The 27,143-nt window shown below is 41.8% G+C and overlaps 2 protein-coding genes across 2 annotated transcripts; one reads left to right on the plus strand and one right to left on the minus strand.

Annotated features, from left to right (window-relative positions):
* Positions 1–902: 902 nt before the first annotated feature.
* zc3h6 (zinc finger CCCH-type containing 6) lies at positions 903–9,833 on the minus strand. Its single transcript, XM_030772822.1, has 12 exons — positions 9,748–9,833; positions 6,920–7,115; positions 6,336–6,458; positions 5,900–6,140; positions 5,470–5,612; positions 5,239–5,367; positions 5,040–5,154; positions 4,710–4,819; positions 4,319–4,536; positions 3,622–4,085; positions 2,970–3,173; positions 903–2,810 (listed from the first exon to the last, which is right to left on the minus strand). Exons 1-12 carry the CDS (start codon positions 9,831–9,833, stop codon positions 1,294–1,296), a joined length of 3,546 nt encoding a protein of 1,181 aa, XP_030628682.1. The 3' UTR covers positions 903–1,293.
* A 1,905-nt stretch (positions 9,834–11,738) lies between these two features.
* fbln7 (fibulin 7) lies at positions 11,739–25,837 on the plus strand. The gene is made up of 8 exons (XM_030772838.1): positions 11,739–11,816; positions 13,331–13,493; positions 18,407–18,583; positions 22,168–22,293; positions 22,688–22,825; positions 23,659–23,796; positions 24,451–24,589; positions 25,465–25,837. Exons 1-8 carry the CDS (start codon positions 11,739–11,741, stop codon positions 25,835–25,837), a joined length of 1,332 nt encoding a protein of 443 aa, XP_030628698.1.
* Positions 25,838–27,143: the final 1,306 nt, after the last annotated feature.

Raw genomic sequence — 27,143 nt, forward strand, 5'->3', positions numbered from 1 at the left:
GATGATCTGGGCCTGAGAAAGACCTCGCTGCACCCAGCTGCCCCAAGTCTCGCTCCACACGTAAACATGCTGGAGACTTACAAATAAAGTGGTCTCATACATGACTACAAAATAGAATAGTTAACTTTGTGTGCTTTAGCATCTTCTGATGAAGTTATAATCAGCCACAACTTATATTCTGTGGCTGAATATAACTATTCAATTATATTAGTTATAATTGTTTACAAAATGTAAAACTGGAGATGGAGAGTCACCACTGATTCAAGCACTGTTGTGTTATTCACACATTCCGTATTTTATGAACACCTCCTACAACTATATGACATCATATAATTTGCTCTTTATTTAAGACACCAATAAAAAAGGCAGTTAAACAAATTGGTCATTCACTCATGTCCTTTCTGATCTCATGTGTCAAAGAGACAAACAAAAACAAAACAACATGATTACATATTAGGAGTGAAAAACAACATTTAAGATTTAAAAAAAACAAAACGTAAAAATCAATACCAAATAGATATGCAGACAGTAAAAAAGGAAACGTGCTGCTAAATTTCAACAAAATAGCACCATACACTACACACACACACACACACACACAAAACATTTCTTTTCCTTTGTGAAATTCTTATGTTAACCATCTCAACATTCTTCATTGCCAAGGTACACCTGGACCATTAATATAAAATAATTTTAAATAACCAACAAAAATATGTTTAGAGAGAGGGTATGAAGAGACTCGATATCATAGCAAAGTGTTCAAATACATCTCTAGCATCTGAATATTATCAAGCTGAATACTGTATAACTGTATAAAATGTTTTCTTTCTACATCTTAATACAACCATTATTTCATTTAATACACAATATCAATGTTAAACCGTTATACTGTACTATAGTAGTTTACATCCCTTTGAAACAGAAGGACAACTGCACGCACTAAACCCATCATATTACTACATAGTTCATAGAGCTGGAAATCAGCCAAGTTTTCTGCCTACTCAATATGTGAATCACAATGTTGCCACAACCCTATGGCAGCACTGCACCATGAACATAATGGAAATGTTCCAGTACTAGCTGTGGAGAGTCATAAATTCACGATACCACAGATGCACATGAAGTGAAGCCAAAGGAATCAAATTCACTCTATTATCTGCTGACAATGTGACATTAGAGAGGTTATATACACAAACAAATATAAATAAATCCCAAAAAGCTCAACAAAGTCACAGAGGTGTACAAGGAGAATGTTTAAGGAGAAATGTTTAGCTTGAATATCACTGGTGGGTTTTATTGACAAAAGGGGGAGGCAGTGGGATCAAATGTCTTAAACACATCTCTCAGTGGTATGTCATCCTTGTCCTCTTCTTTTTCATCCCCCTCTTCCTGAAGAGTCCCTGTCACCTGTCCGGATGGTTTCACCTGGCGCGGGTCAGCGTAAGGTGGCCGTATCAAACCCGCCAAGGCCTGGATGGGTAGGTTGTGTACAGCGGGTGCAGCCACCTTCACAGGTGAGCAGGGTGGTGCTAATGTCACTGTGGGTAGAGGGGGATTTGACTGGCAGCTGCCTGTGTGTCCATCTGAGGAGTGGTCAGTGCTTTTGCTGTCCTGCCCTGTCCCTGTTGACTGTGTGGGTGAGAGCTGAGGTGGAGGAGTGTTCTCCCGCTTACTGGGTTGCTTGAGGATACCTGGCTTTTTTGGGGACTCTGCACCCTCACGTTTAGGGGAGAGTAGGGTCTGGTTCCTGGGGTCATACAAGCTGATGCCCCCCAGTAGTGTGGTGGGGCTCTCTAGTCCTGCGCCTGAGGAAGACAGGCGAGGTGCATAAGGGGGAAGTTTTTCAGATTCAGGCTTGGCTCCAGCTGCAGCCTGGGTGGAAGCCCCTGCACTCGATCTCTGTAGTCTTGGGTCCACCACTGCACCACCTGAAGCTGATGACTCCCTCAACCCAGGGAGCTTGGAGTCCAAACTACTGGAGCGACTGATCCGGGGATCCAGAGCTTTGTGACTGCGTGGATCTAGAGGTTTCTCCTGGGTGTGTTTAGGCTCCAGAGTCCTGCTGGGGAGGGTGCCTAACCGTCCAGTAGTTTCCTTGAGGCGAGCAGTAGTAAGACGTGGGTCTGGGGTGGATGTAGAGGGGTGGTCGGGAGGGGAGGACAGGCTGCGGTTTAACTGAGCATCAGCAATGAGAGGGGGCAGAGGCAGGTTAATAGAAGACTCCTGTTTGGGAACCAGTAAAGGAATAAGATCTTCAGGAGCCCAAACTACAGCTTGAGCAAATGCAGGTCGCTGGAGTAAGATGTCCACACGGATGTGGCTAAACTGCTTGAACTGGCAGCGAGGGTCTCGTAGCACAGCTCCAGGGCTGGGATCCAAGGGGATCAGGGCAGCCCTCTCCCTCAGTTCCCTCTCACCTTCTTCATCCTCCTCCCCAGCCGGAAGTTTCTGAGAGACGGTAGGGTTTGAGTGCGAGTGGCGATGTGGGTCACCTTTAGAAGGGTTAGAATCTGGAGGCTTTGTCTTGCGAGGATCTCTGGACAGCCTGGGGTCTGAAACTGTTTCCGCTTCTTTCCTGGGATCTGAGGGACGCTGCCGAGGATCAACCTTCACCCGTGGGCTAGAAGGTTGAGCTTTCTGGAGTCTCGGATCACTGAGGGCAGGAGGTGCTGTGGCAGAACCAGGCTGTTGAGGTTTAGGTTGAGGTTGTTGACTCTGGATCATCTCATTCTGCTTCTTCAGAGACTTTAGGATAGCTGTCACACTGCTACTGTCTTCATCATCACTGGAATACCAGTTTGTGGTTTCATCTAAAACAGGATTAGGAGTTTAAGAGCTGAACTTGACCACAAAAAAAGCTCTTAACAAAACATACAGACTAAATAAACAAAATCAAAGATTAGTTCTACAATTTAGACTCTCTGCAACAATTATGCTGTATATAACGTTAGCTTTATCTCTCAACACACCTCTATCTATGTCGGCAGTCCGACCTCCCTGCCCTTCGGCCCTATGAGAGACGGAAGGATCCTGCTGGCTCTGGTTCAGGTGTAAAAATAGAGCTTTCTGCATGGCAGGCAGGAAGTCCTGCATGCCACTGTGTGACTCAGAACTTCCCTGCTGCAGCTGCTGCTGCTGGGGGTCCAGCATGGAGCCTGATGACTGGCCTTCCTCTGATAAAGACAAGAGAAGAAAGGATGGCATAAGATTAATAAATATGAGATTAACCAGCTGAAAAGTGAAAAATATTAACTTGAAAGGCATTGCTGGTCAACTGATGAGGTTACACCTGACTATAAACTATCCAGAAATACAGCGAATCTGTAATAGCTATATTTTAGAAGCACGAACAGTCATATGTTTAAATGAAAGAACCAGGTACTTTAGTAGTGATTAGGTGGGCTTGGGGGAGCAATTTATGTCTTACTATAGGACCAGCAAACATAAATTTACATCAGAAAATTAGTGAAAAAAAAGTGTAAAATATGATTAAATCCATGTAGGCTACTTCTCAATAACACTGAAATACATGATTGCCAAAACTCAGCCAACTGCTGTACAGTAAAGTGCTGCTCTCTTACACATGACTGACTGGACATGCAATTGACTACATTTCTTTACCTGTCAGACCCAGGGACTGACTGCTGAACAAATTCTTGAAGAACTCTGAGGGCATCTGTCCCATGGGTTGGAAGGGCATGTTCATCTGCATCTCCATCCCTGGCATTGCAGAGAATGGTGCCCCCTGTTGATTCTGTTGGGGACTTAGATTCTGCCGATTGCTGGGGAATCCTGGAGGTCGCTGACCCGGAGGAAACGGAGGGGGCATAGGGTGGCCTGGAATAAAACCTTGAGGAGGAGGCGGCTGCCCAGGAGGACTTTGTGGCATTCCTGGCCCAGGAAAAGGTGGACAGGGGCAACCAATGGAGCCAGGGGAGCCTGGAGGAGGTGGAAGAGTGGTATTGGGGCAGGCAGGCATCATACTGCCTGTCTGCATGTCCTCAGGACCCCCACTAAATTGATCAGGGCCTCCGTTGCCCTGGAACTGTGCTCCAGGCGGGGATGAGCTGTTGTAGAAATTAGGCCTGCCACAAAACAAACATCAGGAAAGAAGGTCAACCCCACCAAGAAACACGCAAAGCACATTTTCCATAATGAGAACAGTCTTATGACTACAAAAAGTCCTACGGCATTTTTAAAGAGGTCAAAACAAAAGGTGGAATTTGAATCTGTAAATGCATTAATTGCAGCCAGTTTACAAATGGACAGCAAAGAACAAGGCATGTGGTGAACATGGCGGTGAACATAAAGGCCTAACCTGAGAGCAATCTTCTGCGCCAAGTCCACTGTGGGCTGTACTTTAATCTCAAACAAAGAAGGTATCTTCTTCCCCCCGTCCTGAGGGCTACTGGGGCTGGGTGTGGGAAGGAGCCCCACCCCAGGAGGTGGTTTGGGCAGAGGAGCAATGCCCTGTTTCCTCAGGTCCTCTAACTCCTGCTCATCCTCATGAGCATGCTCCTCCTCCATGTTCAGGATCTAAGTGTCCACACAAAATAACACAAAGGTGAAATGACAGAGCATCCCGTTCTTCTGACCACTACAAAAAAAAAAAACTTCTATCTTCACTATTAATTACATACCACCACAAAAATGGCACTGTGCTTTCTATGATTTCTGGCTGTGTGTTACGCAGTCTCATAATCACTTACTTTATCCAAGAGTTCCTTAGTAACTTCAGTCAAAGGGTCATGTGAGAATTTGCAGTTGTCTCCTTGGTAACACTTTGCTCCAGTGTGAAAGAACTTGCATGGATACTCATGTAAATTTCAGGGTCAAGGTCAGAATCAAAGAAAAGAGTGAACACATAACTAAAACAGCAAAGTGCACAGAGACACTTCATTAAAGTGATACTTCCATGAATAATCAGTCACTCAAACATTTTGAACTATAAGGAAACCCTTTAAGAAAAGACATTTTTAAAAACATTTACAATTACTTAAGTGTTGGTGAAAAAAAAGACATTTGCATTATAAGGATATTGTGCATGTAAATGCAATTTTCTCCTTTAGTGCAGTATCCTTGGACATAGAACTTGCAGAGCTCTTTCTTCTTACCAAGAGCAACATTTTCATGCTCAAATTTACACTGGTCCCCCTGAACATAAAGAGAGTCAAATAAATGAGTTCAAATCCAAATGTTATATTCCAGACTTATCATCACCTCTACTGTACAACTCACTTTGATGCATCTTCCTTCCAGGAAATACTTGCAGATATGTCTCCCATTGTGTTCAACTGTGTGTTGATTAATGAATTCTTGACTCATGATTGGACGTTTTTTCTGAAAAGTGGCCTGTTTTTTTCCCTCCTATTAGATCAAACAGATGTGAATGAATCACATTAATCTCATTCATAAATTAATCTAAGTACTGACTTTAGATCCTCACAGGTAAGCAGAATTCGTACTCACTGCTTTCACTCCATCGCCTCCTCCCTGTTCTCCACCTCGGCCACGTCCCCGTCCCCAGGTCTTGCCTTTCTGCTTCTTGTTCTTGTTTTGCAAACCCCGACCTCTACCCACTGCTCCACGGCCTCGACCGCGCTGAGCACCACCTGCAAATAACACCACAAGAAACCTTAGCTGATCTACACAAACCTCACTTAAAAAAACTGAAGAATGACGTGTAACTACGAATCATATATGCTATTTGTTTACCTGTACGCTATATGTATGGAAAACTTAACTTCTACTCAGCAAATACACTTACATATTACAACTAAAAGCCCTTTAATAAAACTAATACAATACCTCATTAAAAGTAATTCATAAAGTATGGGTTACTTGTATATAATGTATAACAAAAAACACTTTTAGAGATACTTGACCAACGACTACATACACTGCTGTTGTTTCTGCTGACCCTTCATGTTAGATCTCTTGAGCTGTTCTTTCCCTCCTTTGGTTTGGCTGGAAGAACTGGACTCCTTGGCCTGTTTGTACTTAGAAAGCTCCTCAGAGAAATCATCATCCTCTCCTTCATAATCATACTTGTCTTCACTGTAGTCGCTGTACTTGTCCTGGTCACTGCTCTTGCGCTGTGAGGACCTCTGAGGTTTTCCATGACCTCCGCTTGATTCATGCTGATGAAGAGGAAAACATAAAAACAACAGAATGTTTCAGCTGCTGATGTGAGCGCTTATCTAGGCCAAATCTACCGGAAAAAATATTAGGAAAAGTTATCTTACAATGCTTTAAGTGTGGCTACGCAACCAGGAAGCTGTCCCACTTCATGATTACTTCTCTTTAAATTAAAAAAAAATCAGTGAGTTTGTCACCTGAGCAAACTGGCCATCATAGTCCCGGAATGGTACTGATTTCTTTTTACTTTTTGGCCTCTCCTGGTGCTCCTGGTCTGAATCATAGCTGTCTGAACTCGAGCCACTGGAAGGCGAATGGTGCTGGGAGACCAGAAACCAAGGTCAAACACAAAAATGCGTAAAAATGCTTGGCCTTTCTCATTACAGTTTTTTTTTTTTCCTTATTTTGTTAAGCGGGTGTAGAAAGTACCCCCCAGGCCACTGCTCCCCCTAGACTCTTAACAAAGCCCAGTGAGCCATAATTACTCCTGTTTTAAAAGAAAAATACGTTTAAAAATACAAAACTGAAAAATACAGCCTATTCATCCCCTTTAGTCCTCAGGCATTTATTATCTGGTAGCTATACACACATACCAGGGTAACTGCCTTGCACTTAATGTGTGAAATGTCAAACAATCGTAGCTTTCAACACATTATGTATATACTGCAGTTATTGGTCCTGTTTTTGGTGATATAACTGTTAATAATTTTGCAGTGAAGGTTTTGAGAAGTGTGTTACACAAACTGTTACAAAAGACTAGCAAAGCACTCGACTGGCTTACTTTCGGTCTCTCACGTCTCCTCCTCTTTGACCGTCGTTTTTCTTTCCTGTGTCTCTTCCGAGAGTGCCTGTGGGTCTTGTCATCTTTATCTTTCTCTCTCTCTTTATCCTCAGGCCCCTCTTTGGCATCCTTCACTTCATCCTCAATGCCAATTCCTTCATCATCAATTTCTCCATCCTCTAATTCACCATCCTCCCTTTAATTAAAAAAAATACAAAGAGCGATCAGTGGGACATCACGACACTTACGGCCACGCGTAAAACACTGATTCTGATCAGTTTACTTAGGAGAAAGCCATTTGACTTAAAGAAATAGCACATACAACATAACTATGAGACAAACAATAATGTAAATTCAACTGTCAAAAAACTATTACCAAACAAAGGTACTTGGCAGTAACGTCCTCTTAAACTGGAAAATATCTTACATACAATATCAGAAGAGAGCAGGCTCTGAGAATATTGTAATCTGTGTTTATGATTATATCAGGAAATCTACAGTTAAGTCGGGCACACGTGGACATGAGTGAAAAATCAATAAATGAATGAAATCTAATGTTGGCAAGTTTCAATGTTCTGGTGATCTCTGGGCCAGTAAATATGCTGATCCTAATCCCCACAGCTGTGTCAGCTTGGGAGACATTAATATTTCATCAGCATCTTGTCCACAAGAAGCTCAGTAATATACTGCATCACCTCACTGATCATTTTTCAAGGTAATGTCAAGATTAAATGAAAACGAAAAGATTTGAATGTATACATTACAGCCTGGATCAACATCATTGAGTGGCAAATTAACTTCAGTATCAAGATCAAAATAACTGCTCTTTGGTTAAAAATTGCCTTTGAATAAAATCAGAGGGGGAAAACAGAAATCGCCACTGAAGCCCAACATACAGACTAACGGTCAAACCTTCGTTTTAGTTTCAATGTGCAACAGGATCTGACATGACACCTGGTCTTTGTTCTAACACCTGTTCATGGGGGAGGGAGTTGAGCCCAGTGAAGGATGTGACACTTTTGAGTAAAACAGATAAATTAGCCACCAGTTAATTTGGTCAGGTAAAATGCCAAAGAGATCCATAGGGGTTACGCTTACTGGTTGTAAAGTCATGCAGTATTGCATGTGCATACACACTGGATATGAGCGAGGGGTGTGCTAAGGTTCAAGAGTGGATATGTTATTAGGAAAAGAGGATGCTACTTGATAATTATGAGGTCACCCTTAGTATAACAAGACAGAGGTGACATAGGCACAGAAAATTGTAAAAGGAAATTTTAGAGGGCTAACAAGTTATACAGACATTTTGCAGATACGATTTCATCAACTAATGTAACGGATGATGCATTCTGTATGAGTTACACATGTGTCCTTATTGCATATTTTGACTAACAGAGCAATATGCAGAAATGTCTTTACATGCAAGCCCATGACTGTGTTCAGTTTCACAATTAATTGTCATAACTGTTGCAACAAAATCTGGAAGGCACGGACTTAAAAGGGCATGGAGCACTTTAAAGGGCAAGTGTATCATGCCTCATTTACTTTAAGAGTTTTGTTCTCTATACTACTGCTAACTATTGGCAGCTATCACTAAATGACTATTTATGTTTTCCTGTCAATTTAGACCCATTTCCACACTAGGCTTGAGAGTAAAAAAATGAAAAATGGGTTGACTCTGAGGACACTGCATTGCTAAAGAAACATTTTCAGTAGTTATACAAAGCAGCAAAGAGGGGTGAATTAAAGAAACTGGACTGAAATTCAGACCAAACATCTCCTATCACAGCCAAACAAGGTTCTTGGATGCTGTCAACTTCAGAGTAAATCACGCTTAAAGATATGAAAGTTGGATTCAGATGGTTACAAAAATAATACTTGGACTTTGAAGAGCATCATGGTTCTCAGAGTTGTATATAAAAATTAAATATTAAAACATTTAAACATTGACCATAAATTTAAAGCTTCAATTTTTATCGAGAAAACTGGAAAATGAGCAGTTCTATGTTTGACTGGCTTTAGGTTTAGTTATTTTGCATCAGCTGAACAAACCGTAGGACTGACAACCTCTAGGGGTGAGCTAATAGGTTCATCTTTTACAAACACCCTTCAGTGGTAAGGTATTGTGCTGTCAACTGACCAATAGCAATGAGAGCCAGAAGATCGCACAATCTTCATGTTTTCGCATTCCAACTAACAGGGCACACTTACGTTATGACACTCTAACAACATTAATTTATACATAAGAACATCTCTCTTTTCTACTGTCACCAAATGTTGCATATCTGAAACTTGGCTTAGTTTTCCACTCGGAATTACTTAAGGATAGGTAGAGACCAGCAAACAAGGGGTGTTGCTAAGAACGCGTGTGGGCGGGGCATTCAATGGCTCACAGCTATTTACATATTCAGAATCCCTCAAATGACTACACCAAAATTATAAAAATGACTGACCTATTCCCCTGTATCTATGACATGAAATCAATTACTAGTCATATATTAGTCGCGACTACACGGCTATGGAACCAATGGAAAAGCTGTGGGCAAGAAATGTGATAAACATTAAGACTGATAGGATCTTTGGCTTGGTTTTCATTGTTGGGAAAGCTGAACCTAGAAATCGCGTTGGTAAAATGAAAATGCATGCACTAACATGATGATCAAAATCGGGTATGGGGAGAGGCCTGTCCTCTACATGAGCCACAAAACACCGCCAATGTCCTTGATGTTAGAGAACTGAAGATAACTCGAAAGAAAAAACATTGACTAAAGACGTAACGTACACATGAACCTGCATAGAAGCATTTGCAGATAAGAATGTTACTCGACCTTTCATCCCCTGCCAGCTCAGAGTCTGACATGTTTTTGTCAAGAACGGGGTTTGGGGGACTGGAGAAAAGGCTCACAAAAGCCATGATGGTTGGAAACGGAACAGCCCTTCTCCGCCACAAGAGTGAGATGCATTCAGTCACTCATGGAGACGTTGGCTTGTGAGAGATGATGAAGGATTCTATTAACAGTCTGGAAAAAACTCACGGTTACACGTCTCAACAATGAGACGTTTAACAGACATTATCCTCTCTCATGTCAGTGATGATATTTTTACGCTGTGCACACAGCATTGACACCCCAGCTTTCTCTATGTCCCGTCGGTTCACAGATGTCTTGGTGAAATATTGGAGACGGAGAGTGAAACACAAAATGTTATATTTTTCGACGTAGTCACTTTCTTCACCAGACATGGCGTCCGTAAGACTTTCGTAAAATGGCTGCGTGAGTATGAGAAATCAAGTGGCTCGCCCCCATTCAGGCATTGGACCTATCAGCATTGCCCGGGGTGCATGATGGCAACTGCTGAACTAGATACAATTGGTCAAAGTATGGGCGCCTTTACAGGGCACGCGAGTAACGTAATTTTAGTGGCTAATATCACCGCCAATCATCTTTTTCTAGGCTGTTTTATATTAAGACAGCTATGGTTCAGGTTTGAGAGACTTGCAACTGAGCAAACAAATGACAGTATTTCACGTAGAGAAAAAATAGTTTGACACTGCGCGCTCTTCAGTCGTAACTTGCTCGACCTTTATCATTTTTCAGATTTTCCAAGTCGATCATTTTCAGTTAACTGACTTTGAATTTCAGGTCAAAATATTAAGTTATTATCATCAGAAGTTATATTTCGTTATTAACAAACCTACGCCTCGGTTCTGCCAGTAGGTGGCATTCAGTTCAAGACCATCGTCTTAAGTAAAACCCAAGATAAAAAACTGTAATTTTCAGCCATAGTTTGAAATTCTGCTGTAACAAACAATTCAGGACAGGAAGCTTGTTGTGATGTTTCCTGAACCCATGTGCTCAATTAAGCATTATCAAAAAATTGAAACAATAATGCATTACATGTATATTTCCTCTTTTTTCATTTTTTTCCCCTTTGCTGCACTCTAAAGAAATATTTCAACGATTAAGCTTGTATTTATCATGAAAAGTAAGCTCAGGCAGGGAAGTTCCAAACTTAACACTTATTTTCTTTTTCATTCACACTGTTAAGCTTACGGTCGCGTCCACCTGCCATGACCTATCAGTGGAACATTACAGTGAATTTAAACTCATTATTTTGAATAAGTAATGTGTAAGGTACACCTGTCACAGTAGCTCAGGGTGTGTTTGTTTGCTTGTTATATCTTATATTTGCATATAATAAATGCATGCCTTTGCGTTGCTACAACTGTATTTCACGAGAGGATAACTGACCACTACGTCAAATCTCTCGAACTATGTTCTATGTAGATATTTTTATGTATACGGTATTATAAGAATTGCACGTCAGCGAGTAACTTCTCAGGTAGCGTACTTTCTGACCTATTGCTCATCGCGCACGTGGCGAAAAGGTGGTGTTGCCCGCAGTTCCTACTTGAAAACTCAGTTTAGGCTTGAAATTTAACTGTCCTCGGTACTGCATGGAAACAGAATTTAACTCTGTTGGGGTGATAGTGGGAGGGATTATAGCATCCTTCTTTAATGCAGTCTGAGAGTCGGCAGGTCGTAATTTCAGCACTCGCTTTGGCTCCTGGTGCGCACCGAGCAGTGCATCACAGCTGATCTTACCTCACGTTTAGTCCATGAGCATCACCTCATCACACCCGAAACTGGATGCAAACTTCGGGATAAAGGATCACCGCCTCATCACTTGTCATCGGAATTGGAATTACTGACTATTACAGTTTTTTTTTTTCCTTAAAGCACGTGGCGGTTGCGCACAGGCTAAGAAAGTGCTGCTTAATTGCCAAGGACACAGTTTCCACGAACGGATTTAAAAAAAAATGATTCTAAAACTTGAGCTCAGATTTGTGCTATTGCTGAGCGTGGTATCGCTATGCAGTTGTAACGATGGAATGCAGGTAAACTCTAATTTTTTATTTAATATCTCTCTCTCTCTCTCTCTCTCTCTCCACACTCCACACTCCACAAACACCTAACCTGTGTTGTTACCTAATGTTGCAAACATAGAGTTCTCCGATGTCATCACTGTAAAACATGAGTCAAAACCATTTTTTCTTAGAATAATAGTGTGCAATTGTTGAAGAGTGACAGAAGCAGAACATGAGTGGAGAGAGATATGTAAAAGCATACTTAATGTGATTGGCTGAACAGAGGTCCAAAGCCTTTACCCATTTTACCTATTTACATTTGGCTGCAAATCTCCTGGAATGTGTCAGCAGAAGAAATCTCTCTCTCTCTCTCTCCCCCTCTCTTTCTTGCTCTCATTGTCATTATCATCTCCCTTCCTTTTACTGTCTCCCTCAATGTACCTGATTTCTGAATCATTTCTTGACATTAAAACATTTGTCATTGCGCATAGTGCATTACATTATAGAGACTTGCATTCTTTAAAGACTACATCAACAATCCACGAAATCAGTCTTGTTTTTGATTCATTGAGTACTCGAAAATGTTCACTTCCCCCATCTGCTATGGGTTGCCAGTCATCCATTTTCAGTTTACATAAAGAAGGCAGACATTCATTTGTTGACATTTCAGGAGAGAACTCCAAAAAATGTTTTGCTAAATGAACATCTGGGTATGCATCTTTTATCAGACTGTGGCATTTTTAATGGCTTAACTATCGAAGACTTTTCAAATCAAACTAATTAAACCTGAATTGTATCATCAACTACATAATAATTCTATTGATAATACAGTTGTATAAGTGGTCATTGTTGGAGGCTGGTTACCCTCTCACTAGATGAGATTTAGTGTCCTGCCACCTGAATGTAAAGACAACCCATTTTGTCCCTCTCACAAGACTATGTCTCCTCGCCATGAAAAATATACAAGAGAGCAGCCCTTTGGACAGAGGTACCACCCGAGACATCTGCCCAACAGCTTTTGTGTAGCTGCAGTCCAACTGCAAATAAGTGTGTATGTGTGTGTGTTAGAGAGAGAGAGAGCAAGAGAGAGAGAAAGTACAGGACATGTGTTCCTGTAGGAGGAACTGCATACTGCAGGCTACATAGTGAAACACAGTATCCAAGCATAGCAGTTGGAAATTTAACTTATTATTTAATAAAAAAGTCATGTGAATCATAGAAATATTTTGAACAGTTGATGCTCGGAATTGCTAAATGCCTCCTAAAGAAGTAAATGACCATTAGCAGACATGGCTTCAGCTCCACCCTGGATGTAATATTGGATGACATCACCCCCAACATCTGGCTTTGATCAATTATACATGCCATTTTTCATTTTTCATCTTAATTGTATGCTATTGAGATTTTGTTTTGATGTAGGCATTCCCCCCAGTATATTCCTAATGTTTGATATTTAAAATTGGGTATGAGTTTGACTGCAAAATTTGTGTTTGTTTTTAAATGTGTCAGTATTTGATTATATTTGTGGGGATTCTATGTGCAAGAACTGTTTGGATAAGCACAAAGTGGTTGGAGTTCTGCGACAGATGGAGAAGTTTCTGAAGGGACAGGAGATCCGATTCACTGAGGGCCTGCGGATCATGAAGTCCAAGCTTGCCAGCCTTCAGAACTCTGTGTCCAAGTTTCCTCAGGCTGACCAGTCTCCTCGTAAGTAGATCTTTCAGCTTCTTTTATAACCAGAAAATCTCTTAATTCTTTGGACAGATCAACTGTAAATTAAGCTTATACTTCAGCTGTAAACCATAACAACTGATATGTGTCTTAGTCAACCAGAGCCGTTCTTGAACAGAAACATGTATTTGAAAAGCTTGCTCAAGACTTTTTGCAGTCCACTAAAGGATATTACACAGGACCACAAACTGTACCTGGATCACAGTTGGAGACCTTATTTGTTGATTCTAGATTCCCGGAAACTGTTTGCAGAGCACCAGAAACCTGTGTTATTTTGTACAACAGTTTTATTCATCAACGGCCTAAAACCTTTGGTCACTGAATGTCAAAACCTTAAATTACCATTTGAAGAACTTCTATGTAGAAAAATACCGCTTTCTGTATGTATATTTTGTGGAAGACCTGTATGCAAAACTGTCAGTTTGTAGCATGCATGTTTTATGAAAGTGAAACTTTATAAAGTGACTGTTACATCATCTAGCCTCGTGACAGACATCCTTGCAGCATGACTAGGTTTGAAAGCAGGTGGGTTTGATGTAACTGCAGCAGCTGGAGATGTTGGCCCTGCAGAGCACAGCTGGGATGTATCATAAAGCCGACATCAAAGAATTTTATTGAACATATAAAAGAGCAGTCAAAGAACTACATTAGGTTATACTTACATGGCTCTGTCTGCTGGTATCAACTGTGGTGAGGGAAATTCAGCCTGGATAGAGTGTGTACTGAAATCTGTGAGAGGTTATGAGGCGGTTTTCATGGTGTGGCTTACTGCAGTTGGCAGTCTGAAGAGGGACAGCGAGATCTTGCTGCAGTTCCTGTGGTACCATTCAGAGAAGAAGACTGGACATTTAGAGCCATTCTTAGGGCATGTCACAATTGCTTAGTGTCAAGTAAACATTAGTATTGTCAGTTGGATAATAAGGGGTGACGACTGCTTATAGGATGGTACATTTGTATCACATTCAGGTCGCAGAGTTGATCCGTGTTCTTCAATTCTTTTTATTTTCTCTCAGCTATGACTCAGGAGAATCTTTACTCCTAACTTCAACCACTTGAATACAAAACAGTTCATCACTTTAGGAACGTCAGTTCTTAGCCACCACTGTGTACCAAAATGCTATAAAATGTGTTTGTGACAGCTGAAAGCACACTTCTCAGAATTGTTTATTCACTGGTATATATACTTACGTGTGTGTGTGGGTGTAGGGTTGTGTGTGTGTGTATGTGTGTCTGTGTTAGGGATGCAATGGTATAGTGGGCCCACAGTTTGGTATGTATCACGGTCACAGGAATGGCATGGTTTCGGTATCGTTATATTTAAGAAAAAAATAAAAACACATCACCCTTTAAACAATGAACTCTTTATTTTGCCTATAGACAAATAAAACTTTCCATTCAGAAAAATGGCAGTGTGACTGACTAAGCCGACGGTGGCAAAGGAATACTTGCAGACTGTACTTTGTTTATGGTCTTCTTACGCTTGTCATCGTATTGAACACTGAATCAAAAATGTTCCCACACAGCAGATTTGTACGAAGGCGTATTAGGGCCACATTGAGCGAAAAAAAATCTGTAATTTTGAGAATAAGGTCAAATAACTGGTCTTTGGTGCTATGCGCACTGCAACGTTCCAGCTTGTGTCTCTCAACATCCAAGAAAGTCATTAACCCTCTCTCCATGACAGTCTTAGGCTGGGTGTGGTCCAACAAGCTCCAACCAAGCCCCCATCGCGTATCCACACTTGCTGCATGTGAGCCACTTGGAACAGTGGGAGGCATGAAGTCCTTCATTGGTGGCCTGTGCAATCCAACACTGCTCTGCCCTTCTTGCTCCCCTGGACGATGCCATTGCAGGGAATGCATCACAAGAGAACATCACCTGGACTGATGAGTTATACAGCGCCTTCAGTATGGCTAGGCGAGCTCTCTTCTCCAGCAGCTCAATCACAATGCCCTGTTCAGATGACCAGTTATGGATTGTCTCTGATGGTGCTGTGAGAGACCTGGAATAACAGCTACTCTGTACATAATGTTCTAGAATAAGCTTGCACTCTCTGGTTTCTTCAGTGCTAAGTTGTGGAATCATCAGTTGACGTGGCTACCCTGCGCTTCTCTCTATTGGGAGCCGATTCCAGGGTACAGTCCCTCATGTGGCAGTTGCTGCCATCCTGCTGTTGGATTTTGCCCCTGACTGCAGCGACATAGCGTGCCTGGTGCGTAGCTTTGTTCAGCGCACACAGGACTCAATTGTGTGCCGGTTGTCTGGCTAAGACATTTTGTCTGGTCATGCTAAGCTTCCTTTCATGAGCAGAACCGCATGGAAGTCCCTGCAGTCCGACTGCCCAGACTTGCCTCGCACCCATGCTCACCTTATCCGAGGGACACGGCCATCAAAGAAACTAACATCAGGGATGTCAAAAGATATCTCAATGTCGTTACAACAGCTAGTGACAGATTACTTGCTGTAAAACATGATGAGCCCCTTCTTGTGCCATTCTTGTGCAGCCCTTTGTCATACCCCTCAAGCTATTGTTGAGCAGTCCTCATCTGACCCTTGCGAGAGTGTGTGACATCCTTTACTGTGGCCCTGCTTGTGGAGGGTGAGTGTAGCCAGACATTGCGGGACTGGCTTATTAGGCTTTGTGTGGAGCTATGCCCTCTGGATAAGCCAGTTGCTGTGGTCCGGACAGACCCAATTCCTGCCTTCAAGGCCCTTGACGCAGATTAACTCTTCAGACAGCACAGGATATCCTTGGAGCTTGGTCAAGCAAAGAACCCCAACAAGAATCCTGTTGCAGAAAAGGCGGTATGGGTGTTGGAAGAGGAGCTACTCAGACAGCAGCCACGTGGTGGTCCTGTACCAGCAAGGGTCCTGGCCACAGCAACTGCTTGCTTGAACTCTAGAATCTGCTCTCGCGGCCTCTCCGCCAGAGAGATGTGGACACAGAGGGATCAGTTCACCTGCTCCCAATTGCACCTGGCCGATCATGAGCTTATACACCAACAACACATTAATTGTCTGAGGAATGGCCCATATAGTGAGAAATCCAAGGCCCCTCGGGGGAATGTCCATGACACCCCATCAGTTGACGTTGGTGACCTAGTCTATCTACATGCGGACTGCAACAAGTCCTGTAGCAGTCTTGCTTGTTTTGGTTTGTACAGCTGTAGTCCGTCAGCTCATTCTCTCCCACAGGATAGGGGTGGGTGTAGAGAAGGAAGGTGGTCACGCCAGTCTACTGGTAGTTAGTTGACAGTTTATACTACACCGGTGCATGCACTTAGTTTTGTTTCCTCTGTTTTTTGCTCACCCTGTTATTCGGAGTTGTCACCTGGTGTGTGTATGTGTTCTGCCTGTTAAAGTTGATGCCAAATACTACACTCTTGGTTGTGGGTTACTCCTAACCACTGGCGCCATCATAGATTTCAAAGGCGGTGGTGCCTTTGGATTTGCTTCTCTCTGTCTCGTTAGCGCTTGCTATTGTCACGTTGGAGCTGAGAGAATGTTTGCTTTTAGCTTCCCCTCTCTTCTCCAGCGCATATTTGGGTCCAGAATGGTGATGGGCATGTTTTCATGGTGTGGCTACCATGTACTGTTCCATCCCTAGTGTGTATGTTTGGGAGAGAAATATTTGTCCTCGAAGAATGTTTGTAGTTATGAAAAAGTTGTACTGTTCAATACAGCTGTAGTAGCAAGTGTAGTTGGGATGTTATTTTGTAAAAATTATTTGTCATACTGAGGCATTGAATTTTGAATGATGTATTACTACACGAAAGGCCAAAAGCACAATGTGATCTGAGGAAAAAATGGGATTACAAGGGAATAATGAGTTACAGTTTAAGACTGAAGAGAACTTATCCCAGGAAAATATCCCAGAATTCCTTATGGACTTCTTTTGGATTTGTACCTGAAACTGATAACTTCATACTGAATGTCTAAAAGTGTTAAATTTCTCTATGTCTGATGGCCTGATCCATTCATCAGTATGAGAGTGGATAGGATGCACTGAGTTACTCGCTTCTCCTGCTCAGAGGCGTATTGCAGAGGAAGAGTTGCTGTGTTGTTTGGCAGCTGTAACTGGTGTTGTCAAAACCTTGCTCATCAAAAACCAAGACTTCTCTAATACTTGATGAACTTTGCTTTGGCAAGGAAAGAGGAGCTGATAGTGTACATTTCCAATAGTGCCTGTTTGATTGGGAAACAAGAGATTCCAGTCAAGAACTACTCTACATGACCAACACAAACACTTTCTTATTACTAGATCAGCCTGTTAGGCCCATCTGCTCACAATTACTATGCAATCTTTTATTTCCTACTGGCCATGCTGTATATTTTTGCTCTCACAAAGACTGACCAGAAATTACCCCTAGGATTTATAGGATTCATTATGTAATGTAGTTGATGTGTTCATCCTAATACTTTGGAAATTGAAAAGCTAAACAGATCACTGTCATAGATTTCTAAAATCTTAGCAGATTACATTATTACCTTACTTTTATTGCAGGTTTCAACAGTCTCCCTTTAGTTTTTTTTTTTTTCTTTATGTTGAAACTCGTTGAAAAAGGTCAGATTGTTTGTTGAGATTTTTAATGTAATTTAGAGATATGAAAGTTCACTGTATATGTGTGAGAAACTTTGTAGTTAATTAACTGTAAAGTAGTTGTAGATGTAATCCAACTCAGTTCTTGTTTTATTAAACAAGGTGTTTTTAATTTTATCCCACAATAGGTCTAGAATTCAGTGTCATGGACATATTTCAACAAAAGAACAGTTGTGTGACTAACTTAGTGTTTATCTGTGTTTCCTTCTTTTTTTTTCATTATTCTCTCTCTAAATCTCCTCATTTCTCACACCCCTCCCCCTCCCTTGCGTCCCTCTCTCGACTACAGCACCTTCTACCTGTCCAACTCCGGAGGTTCCAGCGAATGGGAGAAAGTTTGGCTCAAAATACCTGGTGGGCCATGAGGTGCATTTTACATGCTCTGAGGGGTACCACCTGGTGGGTCCAGCTACACGCGTGTGCCAGGAGAATGGCACTTGGAGTGGAGTTAACGCAGTGTGTAAAGGTTTGTTAAGTATTACCAAACTCTAACCACTGAGACATGTTGATTCTCCCCTAAGCATTCAGAGCAATTTAACACTGATAGTCACATTTACAAAGTAATGGTACTTCAACAGTTAATACAGTCAGCCCTCCGTGGGTTCCGCATCTGCAGACCGTGGATCAAAAATATTCGGGAAAAAAAAATTCCAGAAAGCTCCAAAAAGCAAAACTTGAGTTGGCTGCACACCGAGCACTATACACCCTGCTGTAGCCTCCCGCAATTTCACAGATCCTCAGTCTCTCTCCAGCACTTGTTGTTTGAGCATGGTTCGCCCCGCGTTCGTTTGCTATTTCTGTTTTAAAACATTTGTATTTTCTCTATTTACAATTGTAGTTTCTGTATGTATTTGTATTTTAAATATTCTGTGTTTTATTCTATGTATTTCTCTTTCAGGTCATTAAACAAAAGCAATCTTTAAATGTAAAAAGAAAGAAAATGTTATGTTGTTGCTGACATGCATGTACTATGTAGTTAGGCCTCAGATGGTTGCGTCTGTAGTGAACATGTACAGACTTTTTTTCATATCGTTATTACCATAATAATACAGTATAACAACTATTTACATAGCGTTCATATTGTATTAGGTATTATAAGTAATCTATAGATGATTTAAAGTATACAGGAGGATGTGCGTAGGTTATATGCAAATACTACACTATTTTATATAAGGGACTTGAGCATCCGTGGATTTTGGTATCCGCGGGAAGTCCTGGAACCAATCCCCCGCAGATGCGGAGGGCCAGCTGTAGTTGGTAGTTAGTATTTTGATTACACATTGATAATACAATGTTATCAAGACTTGCTCATTTCTGTTGCCTTTGTCAAATTAAGAATCAGACTCTTTTCTTACACCAAAATTGTAACGACACCACCACTTTTTTCAATGGGTAGAATTCCTTGGCAGGGGCGACAGTCCCACCATATTATTCTGTGGTGCTGGGAGAAACCTTCAGCCCCATTCAGAGTGACCTTGGAGGGCCTGCATTTGAATGCCCATCTGAAAAAGAGAGCTGACCGCAAAGGGAAAGGGGCTCCCCAAACACACACACACAGAAAGAGAGAGAAGGGACGAAGAGAGTGATAAGAGAAGGAAAGAAAAGCACCATTATTCAGGTTGAGCTCCATTGACTGAAGCTCTGGTTAAAGTGGCATTAAATGTCTAGAGACATACAGAAACACCTGTACAACGTTCTTGTGTGAGGTTCACAGTTCTATCTCTGAGAGCTTTCTGGATTCCAGCTCAAAGCTACTCCTGGCAATATCACTGTACAATAACCAGTGTCTCATGTTTCCCTCTCGTCCTCTCGAAGAGACCCCCAGACCATTTTGAGTGAAGAGTCACAGCAGATAGGGGTTAGGTCCACGCACACATTTCATTAAAACAGGCCCATGGTCTAATGGCACGCAAGTATGTTAACTATGCTATTGATGGTTTCCTTGCTCTCACTGGCATTTGCTCAGACATTCCAAGTGGTACAGTTGGATCAAGCTTGCCTTGGTGTGTTTTGAGGTGTGTGTGTTTGTGTTTAACAAGGAAATAGAAAAAAGTTACAAAGTCAAAAGGCACAATGTCAACTCTGTGTATTCCTCCAAGAGGGGTAGTAGTGATCCTATATTTGGAATTTTGCTTTGAAAAGCACCTTTGAGAGAGGATGAAAAAAATTGTAAGTATGCTGAAAATAGTTTGAAGTGATCCTTTTACATCTGTAAACACTTGCGCTACTTGCCTTTAGGGAAAGCAAACAAACATAAAGGAGTTGAGAGGTCAAAAATTCCATACCCAAAGTTTAGAGACAGAGTAAATTCTCACTCTCTCCATCTCTCACCCCCCCCCCCTTCCCTCCTCTCCTCTCAATATGAGTCCTTAATCACAGCAGGACCGGCCAGCTGTACAAAAGAGGAAAACAATGCGTCTGAGCTCCGTATTTTAATAGCACTCCACTATGTCTGGTACTGAATTATGATCCTGTTTGACATTCTCATGTTCATTGTTACAGTTCAGTTTAAGTAGTTTTTACTGCATCTTAGCTTTACGAGAAGAGACTTAAACTCTTCGCTTTCAAGCTGGTAACTGCTGGTGTTGATTTAGATCGATGCGTAATAAAGACTTGTACTATTGTACTATGTACTATTCAGCATCTGTTACGACAACACAGTCAAAACAGATTTATGCTGTTTCAAAAATTCAAAACACTGAAAATGACAGGAACCCTTTAAGAATTACCAAAGGAACTGCCATTGTTATCTTTGTATCTAACACCAGCATGTGGTAAAGATTTCACTCTGTCCAGTCCCTCCCTCCACCCACCCCCTGCCATTCTATCCCACTATTAGAGGTTTTTACTGTAACGCCAGTTAATTCCCGCCATACGAGAGAAAGGGTGGAGGTTTGGTCCTCTGAGCTGTACCAATGAAAGAGCATAGCCCATGGCAGAGTTTTTGTGGGATTCTGTAAAATCTGACCATTCTCTAGAGAGCAGAGTTTAGGGTACACACAGCTCTATCATGCTATACTACAACTGACGCAAAGCTCCCTGAATGTCTGAAATTGCCTTTGTTGGCAGACAAAAATTCCCTTTGTGTTTACCAGATCACATTTATCCCTTATTTTGAGCTGTCAGTATAGACAACTGATAACTTTTTTTTTTATTTTATTTAAAATACTTTCCATTTTTCAGTTCATTCTTTGTGCAAATTCCAGGAGGTTAATTTCACTTTCTTGTGTAACTGTACACCAGCAGGCCCTAAAAAATGTGGATATGATCCAATCTTTGAACAATACAGGTACTTTTCCTGAGCCACTGATACATAGTGTTCCCTCAGTACACCTCAAACAGTGAATAAGGAGACTTGAACATTTCAATCATTCCTCTGTTCCATCTGGTTACAGTGGGAGAGGTCAAAGAACAAGTCATCATGATACGGGTGGCATTTCCTCCAGTCTGTTTCCAAGCATAGAGCTTAGACAGTAACTGTAGTACACTGATTTATTATTTTTGCCTGGTGATAGACATAGCACATTCACTTTGCAGACACACACGTATACATACAAACATAAAAACATGCTCACATGTTTGTCTATATATCCTACTGTGAAATTCCCACTGGTTTCTGTTTCTTTTTTTCTCTGTAACTAAATATTTTTTGAAAAGTGTTTTTTGTGTGTGTGTGTGTGTGTGTGTGTGTTTGTTTTTAAGTTCTTTTAATGGGGATGTGGGGACTAGCAACTATCCCAAGTGAGCCCCCACTTGTGGGACATTTATATCCTCAGGGGGATATTCAGTTCACGTGATCCCACAGAAACCTGAACAACACACACACTCATCTGGTGACACATACACACATCCACACACTTTTCTCACATTTTCTTGAAGTAAAGCTGCACACAAGGATGTGATGCCTCTGGATTGGGATTTCATTCAGAAGCATCCAGTCAAACCCAATAGAAGGTCACTAAATAAAATTTTTTGGGTAATACATTTTTCAGTGCTTAACATCTCATGCTAAATTAACATTGTTTTCATGACATTTTTCTCTATCCACAGGTGCGAGTGAGTGTGCAAGCAACCCCTGTTTAAATGGAGGTACCTGTGTGGAAGGAATCAACCAGTATAAATGCACCTGCCCCCACAACTGGAGTGGCACTCACTGCCAGCACCAAACTCAGACAGGTGCATACACACTGTCAATTAATGCCTGTATAGTGTTACCTGTCTCAGTTTTGTTTGTGTGCATGGATCTTGTATTGTTACGGTGTTCATAAACACATGTCCTGTGTTTATGAACACCGTCTGTTGAACTGCTAATTTGTAAGCACGTGTCTTTGTTGTGCTTTGTAGTTGCATTCGTAGTACCATATCAGTTGCTTGCATTAACCTGTTGTCCGGTCATTGACTGTAGCACGTGTGTGTTTGTTTGGGTGTAATGTGGATGTTTACGACTGTCTGTGTTTCTGTGTGTCTGTGTCCTTGTCATGCTGCGTGTCATGTCTAGTAGTGCGTAGAGCCTCCTTGGGCCGTGGGGCAAAGGCTAAGCTCCCTCTCTCGCCTTTCCTCTCCCGTTCAGCTCCTCCGGAGTGGAGCGTAATGAACGACCCGGCGTTCAGCAGGAAGCCTCGCTGTGCTAAGGTGGATCACGCTCAACACTGCAGCTGTGATGCAGGTTTTCACATGAGCGGAACCTCTGACAACAGCATCTGCCAGGGTACGGCTGGGATAATATGGATCTAATAAGAAAACATGCGATGCTAAATCAGTGGCTTTGTTCCAGTATCTGTGCGTGTTCCTTTTCTTTGAGAGACAGATCTAAAGGGCTGGACGTTAAAGGCATCAGGAGGAGAAATCACTGAAATGTTCAGTAGATTCTGTCATGTTTCATTTTTAAGCCATATGTTGTGTTCCTTTTCACAGTCAGAGTTAGAGAAAGTGGAGGTTATTTAAATGTATTGGCATAAGGCCAGAAACTGAGAATTCATATGCTATGCTGTTGTCAAGCTACTGGGAGTCGGTGAGTTATAACTGTTCAGAGAATTGAGCTCTGACAGTAGATGGGTGTAGAGACAGTGTGGAGTAGAAGCTCAGTAAGGCAGAGAGGGTATCCTCATGACATTTATACAAGCATTGGCAATAAACTGATTGGTCTGGTTTCACAGGAATGAATTAAAGAAAGTAAAATATACAGCATCATTTTTAATACTGATTGGACCCTCCTGTTTAAGTGATCCATTTAATGTTACCTTGTAAAATGCTGTTTGTTTCTTTAGCCTGTGGGTGTGTAGAGCAATGCCCCTGTCTTTTTCCTGTATTTTTCCAAGTTCAAGGTCCATGACACTAAATAGGCCATTAAAGCTTTGACAGGGGCCCAGGCAGACTGAACAGATGAGCAAGAAAAGTCCCCCGCTCCTCTCTCTTTCTTTCCCTCTTTTTCTCTTTAGGAAGGCCACGTGTCACATAATGTACTTTGACTATACTGCATGTGTGTGTGTGTGTGTGTGTGTGTGTGTGTGTGTCTGTGTCTGTGTCTGACTCTCTTGGTAGATGTGAACGAGTGTGAAGTGTATAAAACGGACCGTGGAGGGAAGCTGTGCATCCATGCCTGTGTAAATGTGCCCGGCTCCTTCCACTGCTCCTGCCCTAACGGCTACAAACTACTGCCTGATGGAAGGAGCTGTGAGGGTGAGTGACAGGAGAGGAGAACGGACAAAGGTCCATTCATAGACTCTTGACTTCTCTCTTTCTCTCTCTCTCTCTCTTTCTTTCTAAGGGAACTAACTTCTCTCTTTCTGAGGGAACTAACTTAGAAAGGGAGAGGCAAACCTCATGAAGTTTCTTAGACCAGCCCATTAAGATGTCCAGAAGTAAACGAGGGCTAGAAGAACATAAAAAGAAAGCATGTAAGGATGTAGACGAGAGATACCTGTGAGCTTTGGGAGGACAGTCTGAAAACAGACATGAGGAGAGGAGACAGTGGTGTTGTCAGGGTAGCAGGTGTTTTTCGGAGAGAGCACCCCTTCTCTGAATCTTTTCTGTGACTTATGAGCTCACCGTTTCCCGGCTGAAGGAATGTGCAGAATGTAAAAGCCTGGGGAAGACTAAACCTATGAACCAAATAAACAATCCCAGCTCCCATGAGTCCTGGCTGCTGTCTCCAGAACCAATGCAGCACAGACATGGGACTGTGTGTGTGTGAGTCTGAGTGTGTTTGGGTGAAGTGATCTTTCTAACTGTGCTCTTTCCACCCAAACTTTCTCTACACCCCCCCCCCCCCCCCCCCCCCCACATCTCTATTTCCCTTCCTCTCTGACATATCCATGCCCTTTGGTGCACCAGATGTGGATGAGTGTCTTACGCAACAGCACAACTGCACGAGTGGAACAACCTGTATCAACACAGGGGGAAGCTTCCAGTGCGTCAGCCCACAGTGTCCACGTTCCTATGGCAACGTCAGTTATGTCAAGACATCATCTTTGTGAGTGACCATGTATAACTGCCATCACACTAAAATATTCTTCACGCACAATATTGATTACCGTGCAACCCGGTACCTTTCATAGGTGATCTGTGTAATTGCATGCAGTTTAAAACAGTCACATTTCTACGCCACCTAAAAACGTTGGAATGGAGTTGCCTCCATTCAGATGGTTTTTTTTTATTGTGTTTTTAATAACCCTTTTGTTCAAATCCATTTGTGTGTGTAACTACTATAACTTTCAAGTGGTCTTGGTTTGAGTTACAGACAGGCTGTGCCAGCTTTTTACAAATTGCTTGATTTTAGAGCAGTGAACGTGGGCCATAAATACACTCTAGCATTAGCATGGCAAAGTACTGTGGGCTTGCCAATGGAGAGTAGACCTGTTTTTGGCATTCGTTTCATTAGCATAGTTTCTCCCCCAGGTCTTATAGAGTCTGGATGTAGGTAGATGTGAAGCATTCTCTCCCTCTCTAAATCTTTTGCCAGTAGACTGCAGTGTAATTGCATAAGATTACAGCTCTTTCAAATAATTTAGTTTTGCTGTTCGACAGCTTTCTTGTGTTTATTACGTAACTGATTCATGGGACAGACCCAACTTGTGAATAGCCCTATTGTACCCTGCTAAAAATGTGGACTACTGATCTGCATGTCACCAGTCTTTATTGTTTTCAGCCCTGCATACCACCGAACATAATCCCTACCCTTGTAAAATCATTAGTTTCATATTTTGCAGTAATTCAGAATAAAGAACTGTTCACAAACAGTGACTGAGAGACAGAAAAAGGGAACAAAAACTTTGCTCTCTAACTTTCTCCAACATGCTCATTTCTGTGTTATTTTGTGTTTGTTTGTTTGTTTGTTTTGTTCTGCAGTCAGTGTGAGAGAAACCCCTGTCCTATGGAGAGTCGTTCCTGTCATCTGGCCCCTAAGACTGTCTCATTTCACTACCTGTCTTTACCCTCTAACCTGCACACCCCAGCCACACTTTTCCGCATGGCCACTGCTGCTGCCCCTGGACGCCCGGGGCCCGACAGCCTGAGGTTTGGCATCGTCGGGGGCAACACTCGGGGGCTGTTTGTCATGCAGCGCTCTGATAGGCAGACGGGGGAGCTGATCTTGGTACAAAGCTTGCAAGGGCCACAGGAGGTCAGTGTGGATGTAGACATGTCTGAGTATGTGGATCGCACCTTCCAGGCCAAACACGTGGCCAAGGTCCATATTCTAGTCTCACCCTATGAGTTCTGAGCCCGCGGTACAGAAGGGTAGGATGAGGAGGGTAGACGAGAGAACAGGAGAGGGAAGAAAGAGTGTGTCGTCCAGGGAGATAATCACCCTAGCAATCATCATCTTCTTCATTTTACATTGAGATGGTCACGGTTTGTTGGTGATGGCTGTGTTTAGGCTAAGCGTGATGTACAGTTGTTGAGGTAATTTGAGAGGCTCAGTAAGGTGTTGATGATGGGTAAAGTGGAGTTAATGTAGATTTTTATGTTCTGTTTTTTTTTTTTTTAATTTTTTCCTTTTTCTTTTCTTTTTTTGGGGGGGGGGGGGTTGTCTGTCGAGAGCAAGTATATGAGGAGGCTACAAAATTGCAGAGGTGGAAAACGTATGAAGTGAGACATTGGGGAACTGACCAAACAACTGGGAGAATACATGAGAATATATGCCGTAATGCTACAGAGGCTGATCTAATGGATGAACATAATCGTATGAAAGATCTCCTGTTCTGTTTGTTCATTCCATCTCTTGACCACTTCAGGAATGACTCTTTGGGTTGCCACAGTGACCAGATATCCAACACTTGAACGTGCACTGCCGTTAGTAAGTCTTTAAATTTTAGAGGTTAGTGTCCTAACTCCACATTACCACTTTGTGGAAGCTATTGAACAAAACACTTTGACAATGGTGTTTTTCTGTTTGTTTGGGTTTTTTTTAACATATGCATAAACTATGATGTATACTAATTTTTGTCGGTTGCTTTTTTAGGCCATGGAAAGTTTGTATGTTTTTTTTTTTTTTTTTTTAACAGAAAAAATAGTTGCTGGATGTATAGGTTGTATTCAAAAACATATCATTTAATATCATGGTACTTTGACCAGACTGTCAAACCAGTATATATAATGAACTATATTCAAGTCAAAATCAAATTTTGATCTCCATAATTCATTTTTATTTTTTTCTGTGTTGCACATGAATATTTCTACTTAACTGAAATAAAATCAGAGGTATAATTTTACTCTGAGGTTTTGGGTGTGTATGTATACATGTATGTCTGTGTCAGTGTCTTTTTGACAAGTTCTCTGTTTATACATTGTTATATTATGTACATTTCATACAAAAACATTTAACCTATTCTAAGAAATGTCCAAGCCCAGCCCAGCAATATTAGAATTAGAGGAATGCCATTCTTTTCATCTCAGCCGGACCAATAACCATCAGGAAATTAAAGAATATGACTCAATGTGTTTTTCAATTATACATTTGTCAAAAAGAGAAAAGAAAGTAATGTTGACCACATGTGCACCCTCTCTTTCTCCATCTCTCTTACTCT

This window comes from Chanos chanos, chromosome 4 (assembly GCF_902362185.1).
Source record: "Chanos chanos chromosome 4, fChaCha1.1, whole genome shotgun sequence".
NCBI lineage: Eukaryota > Metazoa > Chordata > Actinopteri > Gonorynchiformes > Chanidae > Chanos > Chanos chanos.